The 19,828-nt window shown below is 43.7% G+C and overlaps 1 protein-coding gene across 1 annotated transcript in view; it reads left to right on the forward strand.

Moving 5' to 3' along the window:
- Nucleotides 1-16,820, forward strand: part of LOC142204533 (uncharacterized) — a 38,905-nt gene extending 22,085 nt beyond the window's left edge. The window contains exon 6 of the mRNA XM_075275850.1: nucleotides 16,719-16,820. Within this exon, the coding sequence (XP_075131951.1) occupies nucleotides 16,719-16,820 (102 nt within the window). The remainder of the gene's footprint in view (nucleotides 1-16,718) is intronic.
- The last annotated feature ends 3,008 nt before the right edge of the window (nucleotides 16,821-19,828 follow it).

Genomic DNA, 19,828 nt, shown 5'->3' on the forward strand with positions numbered 1-19,828 from the left:
TTACTATATACAATATATATATATATATATATATATATATATATATATATATTATATATATATATATATATATATATATATTAATAATTTAGTCTTATACATTTTGCGAGATATTGTAAGAGCTTTATATAAAGAGATGTGTTGATAATGCAATGTGCTTGATGTTATAACTAAATGTAAAAATATATTACACAAAATAAAATATTTTTATCCAAAATTTAAAACTAGAGATGTATACACTGTCAGTGTATTCCCGTATACCCGATATATACCCCCGATACCCGTTCCAACGGTGTGCCCCCCCACCTTCACCCCAGAAATACCCTGCAAGTCCCCTAGCAATAGAATTGGGGCTATATACACCCACTATTTTTGCTACTGCCATATAGTGCCATTGTCTCACTGGGAATTCAAAGAATATATTGGGCTTACATATAACTTCAATTCCAGGGAGAAGCTTGTCAGTGTAACGTGGCACTGACGGGCTCAATCGCCGCAACCCAGCTTTCCCAGGATCCTGAATGGAACACACTGACAGTGTATTCCCGTATACCCCATATATACACCCCAAATCACCGTTCCAACGGTGTGCCCCCCCACCTTCACCTCAGAAATACACTGCAAGTCCCCTAGCAATAGAATTGGGGCTATATACACCCACAATTTTGCTACTGGTATATAGTGCCATTGTCTGACTGGGAATTCAAAGAATATATTGGGGTTACGTGCACCCACAATTTTTACTACTGGTATACAGTGCCAGTTTCTGACTGGGAATTCAAAGAATATATTGGGGTTACAAATACCCTCATTTCTTGCTACTGCCATATAGTGCCAGTTTCCTGACTGGTAATTCAAAGAATATATTGGGGTTACGTGCACCACAATTTTTACTACTGGTATACAGTGCCATTGTCTGACTGGGAATTCAAAGAATATATTGGGGTTACAAATACCCTCATTTCTTGCTACTGCCATATAGTGCCAGTTTCTGACTGGTAATTCAAAGAATATATTGGGGTTACGTGCACCCCACAATTTTTACTACTGGTATACAGTGCCATTGTCTGACTGGGAATTCAAAGAATATATTGGGGTTATAAATACCCTCATTTCTTGCTACTGGTATATAGTGCCATTGTCTGACTGGGAATTCAAAGAATATATTGGGGTTACGTGCACCCACAATTTTACTACTGGTATACAGTGCCAGTTTCTGACTGGGAATTCAAAGAATATATTGGGGTTACAAATACCCTCATTTCTTGCTACTGCCATATAGTGCCAGTTTCTGACTGGTAATTCAAAGAATATATTGGGGTTACGTGCACCCACAATTTTACTACTGGTATACAGTGCCATTGTCTGACTGGGAATTCAAAGAATATATTGGGGTTATAAATACCCTCATTTCTTGCTACTGCCATATAGTGCCAGTTTCTGACTGGGAATTCAAGAATATATTGGGGTTACGTGCACCCACAATTTTTACTACTGGTATACAGTGCCATTGTCTGACTGGAATTCAAAGAATATATTGGGGTTATAAATACCCTCATTTCTTGCTACTGGTATATAGTGCCATTGTCTGACTGGGAATTCAAAGAATATATTGGGGTTACGTGCACCCACAATTTTTACTACTGGTATACAGTGCCAGTTTCTGACTGGGAATTCAAAGAATATATTGGGGTTACAAATACCCTCATTTCTTGCTACTGCCATATAGTGCCAGTTTCTGACTGGTAATTCAAAGAATATATTGGGGTTACGTGCACCCACAATTTTTACTACTGGTATACAGTGCCATTGTCTGACTGGGAATTCAAAGAATATATTGGGGTTATAAATACCCTCATTTCTTGCTACTGGTATATAGTGCCATTGTCTGACTGGGAATTCAAAGAATATATTGGGGTTACGTGCACCCACAATTTTTACTACTGGTATACAGTGCCATTGTCTGACTGGGAATTCAAAGAATATATTGGGGTTACGTGCACCCACAATTTTTACTACTGGTATACAGTGCCAGTTTCTGACTGGGAATTCAAAGAATATATTGGGGTTACAAATACTCTCATTTCTTGCTACTGCCATATAGTGCCAGTTTCTGACTGGTAATTCAAAGAATATATTGGGGTTACGTGCACCCACAATTTTTACTACTGGTATACAGTGCCATTGTCTGACTGGGAATTCAAAGAATATATTGGGGTTACGTGCACCCACAATTTTTACTACTGGTATACAGTGCCATTTTCTGACTGGGAATTCAAAGAATATATTGGGGTTACAAATACCCTCATTTCTTGCTACTGCCATATAGTGCCATTGTCTGACTGGGAATTCAAAGAATATATTGGGGTTACGTGCACCCACAATTTTTACTACTGGTATACAGTGCCATTGTCTGACTGGGAATTCAAAGAATATATTGGGGTTACAAATACCCTCATTTCTTGCTACTGCCATATAGTGCCAGTTTCTGACTGGTAATTCAAAGAATATATTGGGGTTACGTGCACCCACAATTTTTACTACTGGTATATAGTGCCATTGTCTGACTGGGAATTCAAAGAATATATTGGGGTTACGTGCACCCACAATTTTTACTACTGGTATATAGTGCCATTGTCTGACTGGTAATTCAAAGAATATATTGGGGTTACGTGCACCCACAATTTTTACTACTGGTATACAGTGCCATTGTCTGACTGGGAATTCAAAGAATATATTGGGGTTATAAATACCCTCATTTCTTGCTACTGGTATATAGTGCCATTGTCTGACTGGGAATTCAAAGAATATATTGGGGTTACGTGCACCCACAATTTTTACTACTGGTATACAGTGCCATTGTGTGACTGGGAATTCAAAGAATATATTGGGGTTACGTGCACCCACAATTTTTACTACTGGTATATAGTGCCATTGTCTGACTGGGAATTCAAAGAATATATTGGGGTTATAAATACCCTCATTTCTTGCTACTGCCATATAGTGCCAGTTTCTGACTGGGAATTCAAAGAATATATTGGGGTTACGTGCACCCACAATTTTTACTACTGGTATACAGTGCCATTGTCTGACTGGGAATTCAAAGAATATATTGGGGTTACAAATACCCTCATTTCTTGCTACTGCCATATAGTGCCAGTTTCTGACTGGTAATTCAAAGAATATATTGGGGTTACGTGCACCCACAATTTTTACTACTGGTATACAGTGCCATTGTCTGACTGGGAATTCAAAGAATATATTGGGGTTATAAATACCCTCATTTCTTGCTACTGGTATATAGTGCCAGTTTCTGACTGGGAATTCAAAGAATATATTGGGGTTACGTGCACCCACAATTTTTACTACTGGTATACAGTGCCAGTTTCTGACTGGGAATTCAAAGAATATATTGGGGTTACAAATACCCTCATTTCTTGCTACTGCCATATAGTGCCAGTTTCTGACTGGTAATTCAAAGAATATATTGGGGTTACGTGCACCCACAATTTTTACTACTGGTATACAGTGCCATTGTCTGACTGGGAATTCAAAGAATATATTGGGGTTATAAATACCCTCATTTCTTGCTACTGGTATATAGTGCCATTGTCTGACTGGGAATTCAAAGAATATATTGGGGTTACGTGCACCCACAATTTTTACTACTGGTATACAGTGCCATTGTCTGACTGGGAATTCAAAGAATATATTGGGGTTACGTGCACCCACAATTTTTACTACTGGTATACAGTGCCAGTTTCTGACTGGGAATTCAAAGAATATATTGGGGTTACAAATACCCTCATTTCTTGCTACTGCCATATAGTGCCAGTTTCTGACTGGTAATTCAAAGAATATATTGGGGTTACGTGCACCCACAATTTTTACTACTGGTATACAGTGCCATTGTCTGACTGGGAATTCAAAGAATATATTGGGGTTATAAATACCCTCATTTCTTGCTACTGGTATATAGTGCCATTGTCTGACTGGGAATTCAAAGAATATATTGGGGTTACGTGCACCCACAATTTTTACTACTGGTATACAGTGCCATTGTCTGACTGGGAATTCAAAGAATATATTGGGGTTACGTGCACCCACAATTTTTACTACTGGTATATAGTGCCATTGTCTGACTGGGAATTCAAAGAATATATTGGGGTTACGTGCACCCACAATTTTTGCTACTGGTATATAGTGCCAATTTCTAACTGGGAATTCAAAATGCGCAAGGCTCCCGGAAAGGGACGTGGACGAGGCCGTGGGCGAGGTCGGGGGAATGGTTCTGGGGAGCAAGGTAGCAGTGAAGCCACAGGGCGTCCCGTGCCTACTCCTGTGGGGCAGCAAGCATTGCGCCACTCCACAGTGCCAGGGTTGCTTGCCACATTAACTAAACTGCAGGGTACAAACCTTAGTAGGCCCGAGAACCAGGAACAGGTCTTGCAATGGCTGTCAGAGAACGCTTACAGCACATTGTCCAGCAGTCAGTCAGACTCTGCCTCCTCTCCTCCTATTACCCAACAGTCTTGTCCTCCTTCCTCCCAAAATTCCCAAGCTTCACAGAACAATAACCCCAACTGTCCCTGCTCCCCAGAGCTGTTCTCCGCTCCTTTCATTGTCCCTCAACCTGCCTCTCCACGTCACGATTCCACGAACCTAACAGAGGAGCATCTGTGTCCAGATGCTCAAACACTAGAGTCTCCTCCATCTCCGTTCGATTTGGTGGTGGATGACCAGCAACCCACCCTCATCGACGATGATGTGACGCAGTTGCCGTCAGGGCATCCAGTTGACCGGCGCATTGTGCGGGAGGAGGAGATGAGACAGGAGTTGGAAGAGGAAGTGGTGGATGATGAGGACACTGACCCGACCTGGACAGGGGGGATGTCAAGCGGGGAAAGTAGTGTGGATGTTGAGGCAAGTGCAGCACCAAAAAGGGTAGCTAGAGGCAGAGGCAGAGGTCAGCAGCTTAGGCGAAGCCAGGCCACACCCGGAATCTCCCAAGATGTTCCAGTTCGTACCCAGCCCCGAAAAACTCCCACCTCGAGGGCACGTTTCTCGAAGGTGTGGAGTTTTTTCAAGGAATGCGCCGAGGACAGATATAGTGTTGTCTGCACAATTTGCCTCTCGAAATTGATTAGGGGCTCTGAGAAGAGCAACCTGTCCACCACTTCAATGCGCCGTCATTTGGAATCCAAGCACTGGAATCAGTGGCAGGCAGCAACGGCAGGACAAAGGCCGCCTGCCGTTCACTCCACTGCCACTGCCTCTGCCTCTGCCACTGCCACTGCTGACTGTGCTGGCGATGCACTCCAGAGGACGAGCCAGGACACCACTTCATCTGCCTCCGCCACTTTGTTGACTTCTCCCTCATCCTCCCCTGTTCCTGTCTTATCTCCTTCTCCTGCACCATCAAAGGCACCATCAGGCGCTTCTTTACAACAACCCACCATCTCTCAGACATTGGAGCGGCGGCAGAAATACACTGCTAACCACCCACACGCGCAAGCCTTGAACGCCAACATCGCTAAACTGCTGGCCCAGGAGATGTTGGCGTTCCGGCTTGTTGAAACTCCCGCCTTCCTGGACCTGATGGCAACTGCGGCACCTCGCTATGCCGTCCCTAGCCGTCACTACTTCTCCCGGTGTGCCGTCCCCGCCTTGCACCAGCACGTGTCACTCAACATCAGGCGGGCCCTTAGTTCCGCGCTTTGCACAAAGGTCCACTTGACCACCGACGCGTGGACAAGTGCATGCGGACAGGGACGCTACATTTCACTGACGGCACACTGGGTGAATGTAGTTGAGGCTGGGACTGCTTCCCAAACTGGCCCGGTGTACCTCGTCTCCCCGCCTAACATTCCTGGCAGGGACACGAGAAGAACACCCCCCTCCTCCTCCTCCTCTACCGCCTCCTCCTCCGCCACCGCCTCCTCCTCCGCCACCGCCTCCTCCTCCGCTGTTAGATTGACCCCAGCTACGAGTTGGAAACGTTGCAGCACTGGCGTTGGTAGACGTCAGCAGGCTGTGCTGAAGCTGATCAGCTTGGGGGACAGACAGCACACTGCCTCCGAGGTGAGGGATGCCCTCCTCGATGAGACGGCAATATGGTTTGAGCCGCTGCACCTGGGCCCAGGCATGGTCGTTTGTGATAACGGCCGGAACCTGGTAGCAGCTCTGGAGCTTGCCGGACTCCAACATGTTCCATGCCTGGCCCACGTCTTCAACCTAGTGGTGCAACGTTTCCTAAAGAGCTACCCCAATGTTCCAGAGCTACTGGTGAAAGTGCGGCGCATGTGCGCCCACTTTCGCAAGTCGACAGTAGCCGCTGCTAGCTTAAAATCTCTCCAGCAACGCCTGCATGTGCCACAACACCGGCTTTTGTGCGACGTCCCCACACGCTGGAACTCAACGTTTCAGATGTTGAATAGAGTGGTTGAGCAGCAGAGACCTTTGATGGAATACCAGCTACAAAACCCTAGGGTGCCACTAAGTCAGCTGCCTCAGTTTCACATCCATGAGTGGCCATGGATGAGAGACCTTTGTGACATCCTACGGGTCTTTGAGGAGTCCACAAGGAGGGTGAGCTCTGAGGATGCGATGGTGAGCCTTACAATCCCGCTCTTGTGTGTTCTGAGAGAATCCCTGATTGACATCAGGGATAACTCAGATCACACAGAGGAGTTAGGGATAGCATCCGATCCGTCACAGCTGGAGAGTAGGTCCACACATCTGTCTGCTTCACTGCGTTTAATGGAGGAGGAGGAGGAGGAGGAGGAGGAGGAGGAAGAAGAGTTGTCCGATGATGTGATGGTGATACAGGAGGCTTCCGGGCAACTTCGAATCGTCCCATTGTTGCAGCGCGGATGGGTAGACATGGAGGATGAGGAGGAAATGGAGATTGAACTTTCCGGTGGGGCCAGAGGAGTCATGCCAACTAACACTGTGGCAGACATGGCTGAGTTCATGTTGGGGTGCTTTACAACCGACAAGCGTATTGTCAAAATCATGGAGGACAACCAGTACTGGATCTTTGCTATCCTTGACCCCCGGTATAAAAACAACATCTCGTCTTTTATTCCGGTAGAGGGGAGGGCCAATCGCATCAATGCTTGCCACAGGCAATTGGTGCAGAATATGATGGAGATGTTTCCAGCATGTGACGTTGGCGGCAGGGAGGGCAGTTCCTCCAGTAGGCAACCAAGTTCTCACCGGTCCACACAAACGAGGGGCACACTGTCTAAGGTCTGGGACACCTTGATGGCACCCCCTCGCCAAAGTGCCGCCACGGAGGGTCCTAGTGTCACCAGGCGTGAGAAGTATAGGCGCATGTTGCGGGAATACCTTTCCGACCACAGCCCTGTCCTCTCCGACCCCTCTGCGCCCTACACGTATTGGGTGTCGAAGTTGGACCTGTGGCTTGAACTTGCCCTATATGCCTTGGAGGTGCTGTCCTGTCCTGCCGCCAGCGTCCTATCTGAGAGGGTGTTCAGTGCAGCCGGTGGCATCATCACTGACAAGCGCACCCGTCTGTCAGCTGAGAGTGCCGACCGGCTCACTTTGATAAAAATGAACCACCACTGGATAGAGCCTTCATTTTTGGGCCCACCTGTGTAAAGCACCCCAACATGAAACTCCATGTCTGTACTCAACCTCTCCAATTCCTCCGCATCCTCATACTCATCCACCATAAGCGTTGCACAATTCTGCTAATACTAGGCTCCCTCCACCCTGATTTCCCCCAACTCTGCTGGTTAGAGGCTCCCTCCACCCTGCTTTCCCACAACTCTGCTGGTTAGAGGCTCCCTCCACCCTGATTTCCACCAACTCTGCTGGTTAGAGGCTCCCTCCACCATGAATTGGTCCAAACTGGGCTGTTTAGCGGCTCCCTCCACCATGAATTGGTGCAAACTGGGGTTTTTAGAGGCTCCCTCCACCATGAATTGGTCCAAACTGGGCTGTTTAGAGGCTCCCTCCACCATGAATTGGTCCAAACTGGGGTTTTTAGAGGCTCCCTCCACCATGAATTGGTCCAAACTGGGCTGGTTAGAGGCTCCCTCCACCATGAATTTGCCCAAACTGGCCTGTTTAGAGGCTCCCTCCACCATGAATTTGCCCAAACTGGCCTGTTTAGAGGCTCCCTCCACCATGAATTGGTCCAAACTGGGGTTTTTAGAGGCTCTCTCCACCATGAATTGGTCCAAACTGGGGTTTTTAGAGGCTCCCTCCACCATGAATTGGTCCAAACTGGGGTTTTTAGAGGCTCCCTCCACCATGAATTGGTCCAAACTGGGGTTTTTAGAGGCTCCCTCCACCATGAATTGGTCCAAACTGGGGGTTTTTAGAGGCTCCCTCCACCATGAATTTGCCCAAACTGGGCTGTTTAGAGGCTCCCTCCACCATGAATTGGTCCAAACTGGGGTTTTTAGAGGCTCCCTCCACCATGAATTGGTCCAAACTGGGGTTTTTAGAGGCTCCCTCCACCATGAATTGGTCCAAACTGGGGTTTTTAGAGGCTCCCTCCACCATGAATTTGCCCAAACTGAGCTGTTTAGAGGCTCCCTCCACCATGAATTGGTCCAAACTGGGGTTTTTAGAGGCTCCCTCCACCATGAATTGGTCCAAACTGGGCTGGTTAGAGGCTCCCTCCACCATGAATTTGCCCAAACTGGCCTGTTTAGAGGCTCCCTCCACCATGAATTTGCCCAAACTGGCCTGTTTAGAGGCTCCCTCCACCATGAATTGGTCCAAACTGGGGTTTTTAGAGGCTCTCTCCACCATGAATTGGTCCAAACTGGGCTGTTTAGAGGCTCCCTCCATCATGAATTGGTCCAAACTGGGGTTTTTAGAGGCTCTCTCCACCATGAATTGGTCCAAACTGGGGTTTTTAGAGGCTCCCTCCACCATGAATTGGTCCAAACTGGGGTTTTTAGAGGCTCCCTCCACCATGAATTTGCCCAAACTGGGCTGTTTAGAGGCTCCCTCCACCATGAATTTGCCCAAACTGGGCTGTTTAGAGGCTCCCTCCACCATGAATTGGTCCAAACTGGGCTGTTTAGAGGCTCCCTCCACCATGAATTGGTCCAAACTGGGGTTTTTAGAGGCTCCCTCCACCATGAATTGGTCCAAACTGGGGTTTTTAGAGGCTCCCTCCACCATGAATTGGTCCAAACTGGGCTGTTTAGAGGCTCCCTCCACCATGAATTTGCCCAAACTGGGCTGTTTAGAGGCTCCCTCCACCATGAATTTGCCCAAACTGGGCTGTTTAGAGGCTCCCTCCACCATGAATTGGTCCAAACTGGGGTTTTTAGAGGCTCCCTCCACCATGAATTGGTCCAAACTGGGGGGTTTTAGAGGCTCCCTCCACCATGAATTTGCCCAAACTGGGCTGTTTAGAGGCTCCCTCCACCATGAATTTGCCCAAACTGGGCTGTTTAGAGGCTCCCTCCACCATGAATTGGTCCAAACTGGGGTTTTTAGAGGCTCCCTCCACCATGAATTGGTCCAAACTGGGGTTTTTAGAGGCTCCCTCCACCATGAATTGGTCCAAACTGGGGGTTTTTAGAGGCTCCCTCCACCATGAATTTGCCCAAACTGGGCTGTTTAGAGGCTCCCTCCACCATGAATTGGTCCAAACTGGGGTTTTTAGAGGCTCCCTCCACCATGAATTGGTCCAAACTGGGGTTTTTAGAGGCTCCCTCCACCATGAATTGGTCCAAACTGGGGTTTTTAGAGGCTCCCTCCACCATGAATTTGCCCAAACTGAGCTGTTTAGAGGCTCCCTCCACCATGAATTGGTCCAAACTGGGGTTTTTAGAGGCTCCCTCCACCATGAATTGGTCCAAACTGGGGGTTTTTAGAGGCTCCCTCCACCATGAATTTGCCCAAACTGGGCTGTTTAGAGGCTCCCTCCACCATGAATTGGTCCAAACTGGGCTGTTTAGAGGCTCCCTCCACCATGAATTGGTCCAAACTGGGGTTTTTAGAGGCTCCCTCCACCATGAATTGGTCCAAACTGGGCTGTTTAGAGGCTCCCTCCACCATGAATTGGTCCAAACTGGGGTTTTTAGAGGCTCCCTCCACCATGAATTGGTCCAAACTGGGGTTTTTAGAGGCTCCCTCCACCATGAATTGGTCCAAACTGGGGTTTTTAGAGGCTCCCTCCACCATGAATTTGCCCAAACTCTGCTGGTTAGAGGCTCAATCCACCCTGATTTTCAAAACAAATGTTGGTGCCAACCTCAACTTACTACAAGGGCCAAATTCACTGCTGGTGACAAGCTCTCCTCACTGCAAGTGCCAAATACACATGTTTCAAGGTGTTTTCCTACTGTCAGAGAGGTGGTATTGAGTGTGTAAAGTGTGTAGTTGTTAGGCTGTGATGTTGGGGTAATAGAGGGTCTTTGGTGTGTTAGATGCCCCCAGACATGCTTCCCCTGCTGTCCCAGTGTCATTCCAGAGGTGTTGGCATCATTTCCTGGGTTGTCTTAGTGGACTTGGTGACCCTCCAGACACGGATTTGGGTTTCCCCCTTAACGAGTATCTGTTCCCCATAGACTATAATGGGGTTCGAAACCCGTTCGAACACACGAACATTGAGCGGCTGTTCGAATCGAATTTCGAACCTCGAACATTTTAGTGTTCGCTCATCTCTATTTAAAACTTAATGTACAGAAATGGAAGAACAATCTTATGTGTTCTGCTTAAGTAAAATAATAGAAATGAATATTTTCCCAATGTTTCTGTGGGATTTCTAAATATTTTCTACTAAAGGATGAAATATGTGAAGATTTTGCAATCTTGCTGCACATGCATTAGTGACTAATAAACACAAGATGGCAGTCAAGCTTTGTGCTACAGGCAATATAAAGGTTTTGCCATTTAGAATGATATGTATGAAGGATTTGCACAATATATATGAAGGATTTGCAAACATCAGCTGGTCATGTGTACCGGTGGAAGATATTTTTAGTGGGCGTTAATGGGATCATACTGTGGAATGTCTGTGGCAATTGGTTATTTCTTAAATCAATTTACCCTATGAGGTTCTTACAAGAATCCCATCTATAGTGTAGCAGATACCATGTAAACCAGACTCTGCTAATGGTCTTGCTGAAAACTACTGCATGTGAAATTTCTGGAATCTTTACTGTTAAAGGTTCTGTGAAAACCACTGTAAATTGAAAATATTGGAGTTTCAGATTATAACTCCATGGAAGACTAGTAATAGGTTCTGAAATCCCCAAAATGTCTTCTCAAAATGAAGAAAAAAAGTTAGGTTAAAGACAAGCAGATATCTAAAATAGATATATAAGTGTTTTAATAAAAAAAAAAAAATCATAGATGGCTTTTAAAAACTGGAAATCACTTTGTAATCCACAGGAGCTTCTTCAGAACCTTATACATACAGGGGCAAACTTACTAGGTTGTGCAAACTTCCAGATTTATTATACTGGCTGATGCTGAATAAACCTTGCACATCTTGAGATTGTCCAGTCTAAGTTTATACCATAAAAAAGGAACTAGAGTCCTAATTCAGGGTAAAACACAACTTTTATTATTGACAGAGTAAAAAGACCATATAATTCCAAACATTCCTAATAGGTATATAAATATCAAAAATACACTGTTGGCCAAAAGTATTGGCACCCCTGCAATTCTGTCAGATAATACTAATTTTCTTCCAGAATATGATTGCAAGCACAAACTGTTTGGTATTAATATCTTCATTTATTTTGCTTTCAATGAAAAAACACAAAAGAGAATGAAAAAAAAGTCAAATCATTGATCATTTTACACAAAACTCCAAAAATGGGCCGGACAAAAGTATTGGCACCCTCAGCCTAATACTTGGTAGCACAACCTTTAGACAAAATAACTGTGAACAACCACTTCTGGTAACCATCAATGAGTTTCTTACAAGGCTCTGCTGGAATTTTAGACCATTCTTCTTTGGCAAACTGCTCCAGGTCCCTGAGATGTCAAGGGTGCCTTCTCCAACCTGCCATTTTGAGATCTCTCCACAGGTGTTCTATGGGATTCAGGTCTGGACTCATTACTGGCCACTTTAGAAGTCTCCAGTGCTTTCTCTCAAACCATTTTCTGGTGCTTTCTGAAGTGTGTTTTGGGCCATTGTCCTGCTGGAAGACCCATGACCTCTGAGGGAGACCCAGCTTTCTCACACTGGGCCCTACATTATGCTGCAAAATTTGTTGGTAGTCTTCAGACTTCATAATGCCATGCACACGGTCAAGCAGTCCAGTGCCAGAGGCAGCAAAGCAATCCCATAACATCAGGGAACCTCCGCCATGTTTGACTGTAGGGACCGTGTGCTTTTCTTTGAAGGCCTCTTTTTTTTCCTGTAAACTCTATGTTGATGCCTTTTCCCAAAAAGCTCTACTTTTGTCTCATCTGACCAGAGAACATTCTTCCAAAACGTTTTTGGCTTTCTCAGGTAAGTTTTGGCAAACTCCAGCCTGGCTTTTTTATGTCTCTGGGTAAGAAGTGGGGTCTTCCTGGGTATCCTACCATACAGTCCCTTTTCATTTAGACACCGACAGATAGTACGGGTTGACACTGTTGTACCCTCGGACTGCAGGGCAGCTTGAGTTTGTTTGGATGTTAGTTGAGGTTCTTTATCCACCATCCGCACAATCTTGCATTGAAATCTCTCATCAATTTTTCTTTTCCGTCCATATCTAGGGAGGTTAGCCACATTGCCATGGGCTTTAAACTTCTTGATGATGCTGCGCACGGTAGACACAGGAACATTCAGGTCTTTGGAGATGGACTTGTAGCCTTGAGATTGCTCATGCTTCCTCACAATTTTGCTTCTCAAGTCGTCAGACAGTTCTTTGGTCTTCTTTTTTCTTTTCTCCATGCTCAATGTGGTACACACAAGGACACAGGACAGAGGTTGAGTCAACTTTAATCCATTTCAACTGGCTGCAAGTGTGATTTAGTTATTGCCACCACCTGTTAGGTGCCTCAGGTAACAGGTGCTGTTAATTACACAAATTAGAGCAGCATCAAATGATTTTTCAAACAGTGCCAATACTTTTGTCCACCCCCTTTTTATGTTTGGTGTGGAATTATATCCAATTTGGCTTTTTGACAATTCTTTTTGTGGTTTTCCATTGAAGACAAATTAAATGAATATAATACCAAAGAATTTGTGATTGCAATCATTTTCTGGAAGAAAATGAGTATTATCTGACAGAATTGCAGGGGTGCCAATACTTTTGGCCAACACTGTATATGAATGTATATAAATTTATATATGCTAATATATATATACATATATATATATATATATATATATGCGAGTATATATGAATGTATATGTGTGAGTGTGTAGGTAACTGTTGCAACTTTTGGAAATTGCAGCATGTCAGGGCTCATTCACATCTGCGCCCTGGGTCTCCGTTTATACAGGTTTCCGGAGACGGAAACCTACAGGCATTTTTCAAACCTATTACTTTGAATGAGTTTGAATAGTGTCCGGCCATGAGTGCCGGTGGGCATTTTATGATCTCTGTGGCAAAGCAGTTTTGTTTTTTTTTAATTGGACATGCAGGACTTTGTGTCCGGTTAAAAAAAAAAAACTGTTTCGCTGTTCTGTCGGCGGAAGACGGAAACCTGAAAACGTAGATCGGGTGCTGGTGTGAACCCGGTGTCACTCATACCTACAGAAACACTTACAGTGTCCCTATAGGTATAATGGAAGCAGAAAGTCCTCAGAGGAAACCTCTGTGGAGTGTCTGCAAAAAGCATAGCAGGAAAAACTGATGTGTTGGCGCCAGGCGTTTTCCCGCAGCGCTTTTTTGCTGTGTTAGACCTTATCCTTATAGTGTGATGTACAGTCTATTGAGATGAGATATTAAAGAGGACCTTTCACCTCCTGGGGCACATGCGGTTTAATACACAGCTAGAAAGTGATAGTGCACTGAATTCAGTGCACTATCGGCTTTCATGTGCCCCCAGTGAAGAGCCTATCAGTGCTGGTACTGTAGCCCTTCACTGTCAGAAGGGCGTGTCTTACTGTCAGGAACGCCCTTCCTCACAGTAGCGCCTATTGCTGTATTGTGAGATCGGGGAGGAATGCCACCATCCCCTTCTGATAGTGCTCGTCCATAAACGAGTACTGGGGAGGGGTTCCTCACCGTTCAGCATCATCGTCGGGCAGTAAGCAACACCCCCTGTCACAGTACAGTGCAATAGATGCTACAGACGGTGAAGAGCTACGGTACCAACACCAATAGATCTTCACTGGGGGCACAGAACGGGAAAGCCGATAGTGTGCTGAATTCAGCGCACTGTCTGCTTTCTAGCAGTATATAAAACTGCCTGTGCCCCAAGTCATGAAAGGTCCTCTTTAAGGATTAGGTGCAACAGCGAGATGCAGCTAAAAAACACTGTGGAAAAAAAAATAGCAGTGAATCTCAATTTATTTTTTCCACAGTGTTTTTGTCCCCAGCACCCCGTTGTCCCCACCTGTGTCTGTTCGGACTCATGGCCTCATTTCTGGAAATCCTGTACCTAAATAGTCTTAGCTATCATATGAGGTGCAGGACTCCAAGCAAGGAGGCGCCGGCACGATACTAAATGGACACTGGAGGCAGACAATGGAACATCGGGGACAGGTGAAGTCACTTTTTATTTTATTTTATTTTTTTATTTTACACCTCCCGCCCGGCACAAGTTGCTCCAATTCCTGGACAGATCTTTAAAGGATTTATCCATGTTTCTAATATTGATGGCCTGTCCTTAGGATAGGCCATCAATATTACATCTGTGATGATACAACAGCCAGGACCTCTGCAGATCAGCTCTTCCAGGACAGCGTGGCTACAGGTAATGGTAACATTTCTAGGAGCCATGCTGATCACTTTCCATACAGTGCGTAGCAGTGGGTTTAGGTAGTGCGTTGTTGCATAGTGTATATACTCACACATACCTGTATACAAACATACAGTCATCACACAGTATACAAGACAAATACTTTAACCCTTAAAGGGGTATTCCCATGACGCTTGTTCACTAACCTGCAGGCTGTTGCGCTCTCTTCACTTCCTGCTTCCTGATTTCAATGGGAGCCATCTTTTTGGTTAGGATTTTGAGGTGGATACGGCCTCAAAATCCTGACCAAAAAAACCCCGTGTGAACTTGCCCTAACATCTACATGTGCCCCTTAAGATCCTGAAATAGTGCAGATCCTGCATTTAGTATATGCAATACATGATCCCATACATTAAAGAGTTAAAAACAACTCCATAGTAAATATCCAACACAGTTGAAAGTTGGATACATACAGATCTGACACAGGACAACAATAATCTGTCCCAGATACAATGTGTTTAAAATCCCTCCAATATATGTAGGGCACCTGACATGTAGGTGGAATACATGGGAATATATAGCCAATAGTGTCCTGTATACAGAAGTCAGATTGATAAATAACTTGCCCAACAAACAGCTGAGACTTAATAGATTCAGGTCTCAGTGTTGGTCTATGTAACAAGACAGACCAGCATATAGCCAGGTCTTAGGTCTATGACAAAATAGACCGATGCATTGCACCTCTATACGTAAGTTGGGGGCCCACTTGAAGGAACCCATTGAAGTCAACGGGAGGCATTTTATTCAGCGCTGAAATTCCACACCAAATCCCTCACCATTTTCCTCCGTGTGAATGGACCCTTAAAGTTTAAATCTGCTGGGGGAAGTGAAAAAAATGCATACTCGCCTGTCCCTATTGCTCTGGTGTCCTGGTTCCTCTGCTCTCCTGAGTCTCTTCAGGCATTTTGCTGAAGCTGCTGATTGGCCTCAGGAATAGGATCTATGATGTCACAGGTAGTGACATTCAGGTCCTTCGCTGATTGGCCTCAGCAGTCACCTTCACTTAAGCACACTGCCGGAAGACGCCTCCAGAGCAGATGAACCAGGTGTGCAAGAGGACACCGAAGCAACGGGAGCAGTATGCATTTTTTTTTCAGTTTTTCACTACCCCCAGTTTATTTAAACTTTAAAAGGGTTGTCCATTTTTTTCCTGGACAAGCCCTTTAAAGAATTTTTATTTTTTTTGCAAAGTTCTGGATTTTTGTTAAGGGGTCAAATGTCAAATAAACTATATAAATTTGGTATACCTAGAATTGTACCAAAACACAGAATATAGGTCACATGTCAATTTGGCTGTATGGTGAATGCTGTAAAAATGAAGTCTGTAAGAAAGTTGCACAAATGCACTTTTTCTCCAAGTCCAACCCATTCTGAATTTTTTCCAGCTTCCCAGTACATTGTACAGAATAATAAATTGTACTTTATAAAAATAAAACAACTATTTGCCCCACATACATTAAGCCCTCATATGGCTGTGTGAATGGAAAAATAAAAAAAGTTATGGAGTTTGGAGGTGCGGAGTCAAAAAACGCCTCTGGTGGGAAGGGGTTAATTACAGAGTGCTGCTTTGGACTTTCTTGTATTTATATCTGGCTAGCTATCATTCTAGGTTCGGACCTCCTAGTAATGGCTCTGACATATAGATTGTGTAATGTAGTATTGCTTATAAATATTACATATATAGCTGAATTAGGTCACTGGCACACATTATAGTATGTCAGTGACTCTTTGGCACGTTAAGGAGGACTCATTAATAATTGTTGCTGCTGGATGCAATGATTCTGTTAACCTATTAAACATGCTGCTGTCATTAGGTCACTTTGGTCTGTTGTGAGACAGATGAGGATCAATGTGTTTCTGCTTCAAAGCTTCAGGATCAAAGCCTTGTGACTCTCGGATGCTGGCGGAAGATCTGATCATGTCTGCTCTTCTATTCTCTCTGAACTCTGGGATGTGCTGTCTGACCTGACAGTGCCGGCAGACACAGTGCACATTTATTTTGTGCTAGGGACAATGTCAAGTGACAGGTTTAGTCCCTGCAGACAGCAACAGCGACAAATGGCTAGACAAAGTCCTAGATGTAAACATGTAATCCTGCTCCTATGGGATATCATTTCATGTGCCCATCCTATGAATGAGGAAGACACAGAAATGTTGCCCCTTGTGCATATGAAATTAAAAAAATGCAACTTGTATTATTGCTATTTATTTTCATATAGTTGTGTAAATTCATAGTAAGATTAAAGGAAATAAAACTATTGCTTTAAAATTGCTCTTTCTCCAGCTAGTGGACCCCCACTTTTATGGCTAGGGTGAATTTACCTAGTTAGTAGAGATGAGCGAGTAGTATTCGATCAAATACCTCCCCTGCATAGTTATTGGTGGAATCGGTCACATACCACGTGGTAAACGCAGTAAAAATTCGATCCCCCTCCCACCTTCCCTGGCGCTTTTTTACACCAATAACTATGCAGGGAAGGGATTCGATCAAATACTACTCGCTCATCTCTACTACTTAATTCATCAAAAAAAAGACACACAGGATATTGAACCTATTTACACAATGAAGTTATAAATCAGGAGGAAAACCGATAACAAAACATTGATTATTAATCTTTCTGTTCTCTCCATGCACTGATTGTAGAGATCAGTAAAGGGAGAGCATAGATAGTATTGCAGTTGTAACTGTATGGCTGCACAGTTCTCTTCATGTTCAACAGAGTGTTTTATGAACGTGCTGCCAGATCGCAAAGATTAAAGCTCAGGAAGTCTATGCAGGAGCAGAGGCAGTATTTAAGCTGCAGGTCTGTCCACAATGAGTCAGCTCTGGTCTATTGCTGCTTATGGCCATGAGACTGCTGTAAAGCATATTACTATAGGAAAAGCTCAGGTAAGATAGCAGGCCCATAATAATGTACTGAACAGAGTATAAAAAACTAATTTAGAAAATAAAAACAGATCAGAAGAAAAGTGATATATTTCACAATTTCTGCTTTTAATAAATAAAAATGGTGTTACATTGGCTTTAGAGGGGTTTTCAGGAACTAAAATATTGATGATCTGTCCTTTATTCTTTAACATCCAACTAGGCTGTGTCCTTAAAGGGTCACCGGTATCTAGATGCTTCCACATGTAACAACTTATATTCTTAAAGGGGTATTCCCATGTACATAACCATATCTATATTTGTAGATTATTAAAAGTTAAACATTTTGGAAATATAAGTAGTTAAAAATTCTGCAGAGATTTAAAGATTTTCTCTAACTTTCTTAGTGGTGACAGTCTGTTGTCTTGATCATTTGCCAATGGATACGACCACAAATGGAGAAACTTTCTATGGTCTGGGACTTGATAAAAACCCAGCCATGATTTCCTTACTGTACCTGGGTTACCAGGCAGGGGCACTACATGTATGAGAAGATATCCCGGCCACAATAAGGAAATCATGGCTGATTTTCTGAGCTTAGAAAGTTTCTGCATTCATGGTCGTATCCACTGGCAACCGATCAAGACAACAAGACTGTGACCCCAAGATATTTAGAGAAAATCTTTAAAACTCTGCAAAATTTTTAATTACTTGTATTTGCAAAAATGTTTAATTTTTAATTATCTACAAATTTATAAATGGTTATTTTTATGGGAATACTATTTTAAATATAAATAAATATATTTCCAAAACCATATACATATCTTGTGCCAATAATGTATGGAGGCATTGTAAGCCCAAAGAAGACAATGCAACTGTGCAAGTTCTCTACTAACTTCTAAAGCATGGAATATAATGAAATCCTGATATTGAGTGACACAATTGAAAACTCTTCATATTATGTAACAGAACAAATATGTTTATATTTCAGAGCCAAAGCAGATATCAAATAAAAAAAGAGAAGATTATATGTAATCCTTAATATCCTGCGTTTTTCGTATACTCAGTACAAGTTTTTTCTGGGGTATGTTCCCAGTACTAGATATTTATATTCCTAAAAATCTGTTTCCAGTTCTCATATTTTGGAAAGTTAAATAGATGTGTCCTATTTTTAGGGCAACTGGTAGAACAAGTGTGTAGGGAATATAAAAATATAAGTACCGGTTAAGTACCAGGCCTCATTTTTAAAAAATGACACATTTGAGATGCTTTAACTTACACAAGTGATTTTGAGATTGTTTTTTCATGACACATTGTACTTCATGGTAGTGGTAAACATTGCAAATTTTTTTTACTTGTAACACCCCCTTTGGCCACACCCCCGGGTAGCGGGGCGTTCGGATAAGTATTAGTTGCCGTTCTACCTTGCTTAGCGCAGTGCCTCCACCCTTGTCGGTGATATTCTGGTGCTTCCGGGTTGACAGTACCTTTCTTCAGATCTCTGTCCGGGGCTTGACAAGAGAAAGCCCCGCCCACACCAACACGCCAGAGAGGATTGTGGTATAAACAAAGAAACCTTTATATGGAACTTAATAAAGTAATGGTGAAGTACAATATGCAATAACATTCACAGCATCAGTAAGATGTAATACTTTAAACGATAAACCTATCTAGAAAATGGCAGGTCTATATGGCAAAGCCCTAGTACAATGTATAACTATCACAAAGCTCAGTCGTAATACAAGGCCTGTTGCCGCGGTTCTGGAAAGAATCTTCTTTCGTTGGTGCACATGAAATATGTCAAAAATGAACAATGCTCCTTTAATTCCTAGCAGATTAATATTCCTTAGTCCAAAAGATTTGGTACTGGCTACAATCATCTATCAGCAGCAGCAGGCTCTATCCCTTACAATAGAACATGGCAGCACAGCAGGTGTCTGGATGCATCAAGTCTCTTTTACTCCTTCTGCAGTGCTCCAGCTTAAAAAGTTATACTAGCCAAGAACCATTTACTCCTGGATCATAGGATGCAGTCTAAATAAGAATGCTGGTGGTAGG

Source organism: Leptodactylus fuscus, chromosome 5, assembly GCF_031893055.1.
Source record: "Leptodactylus fuscus isolate aLepFus1 chromosome 5, aLepFus1.hap2, whole genome shotgun sequence".
Taxonomy (NCBI): Eukaryota; Metazoa; Chordata; class Amphibia; order Anura; family Leptodactylidae; genus Leptodactylus; species Leptodactylus fuscus.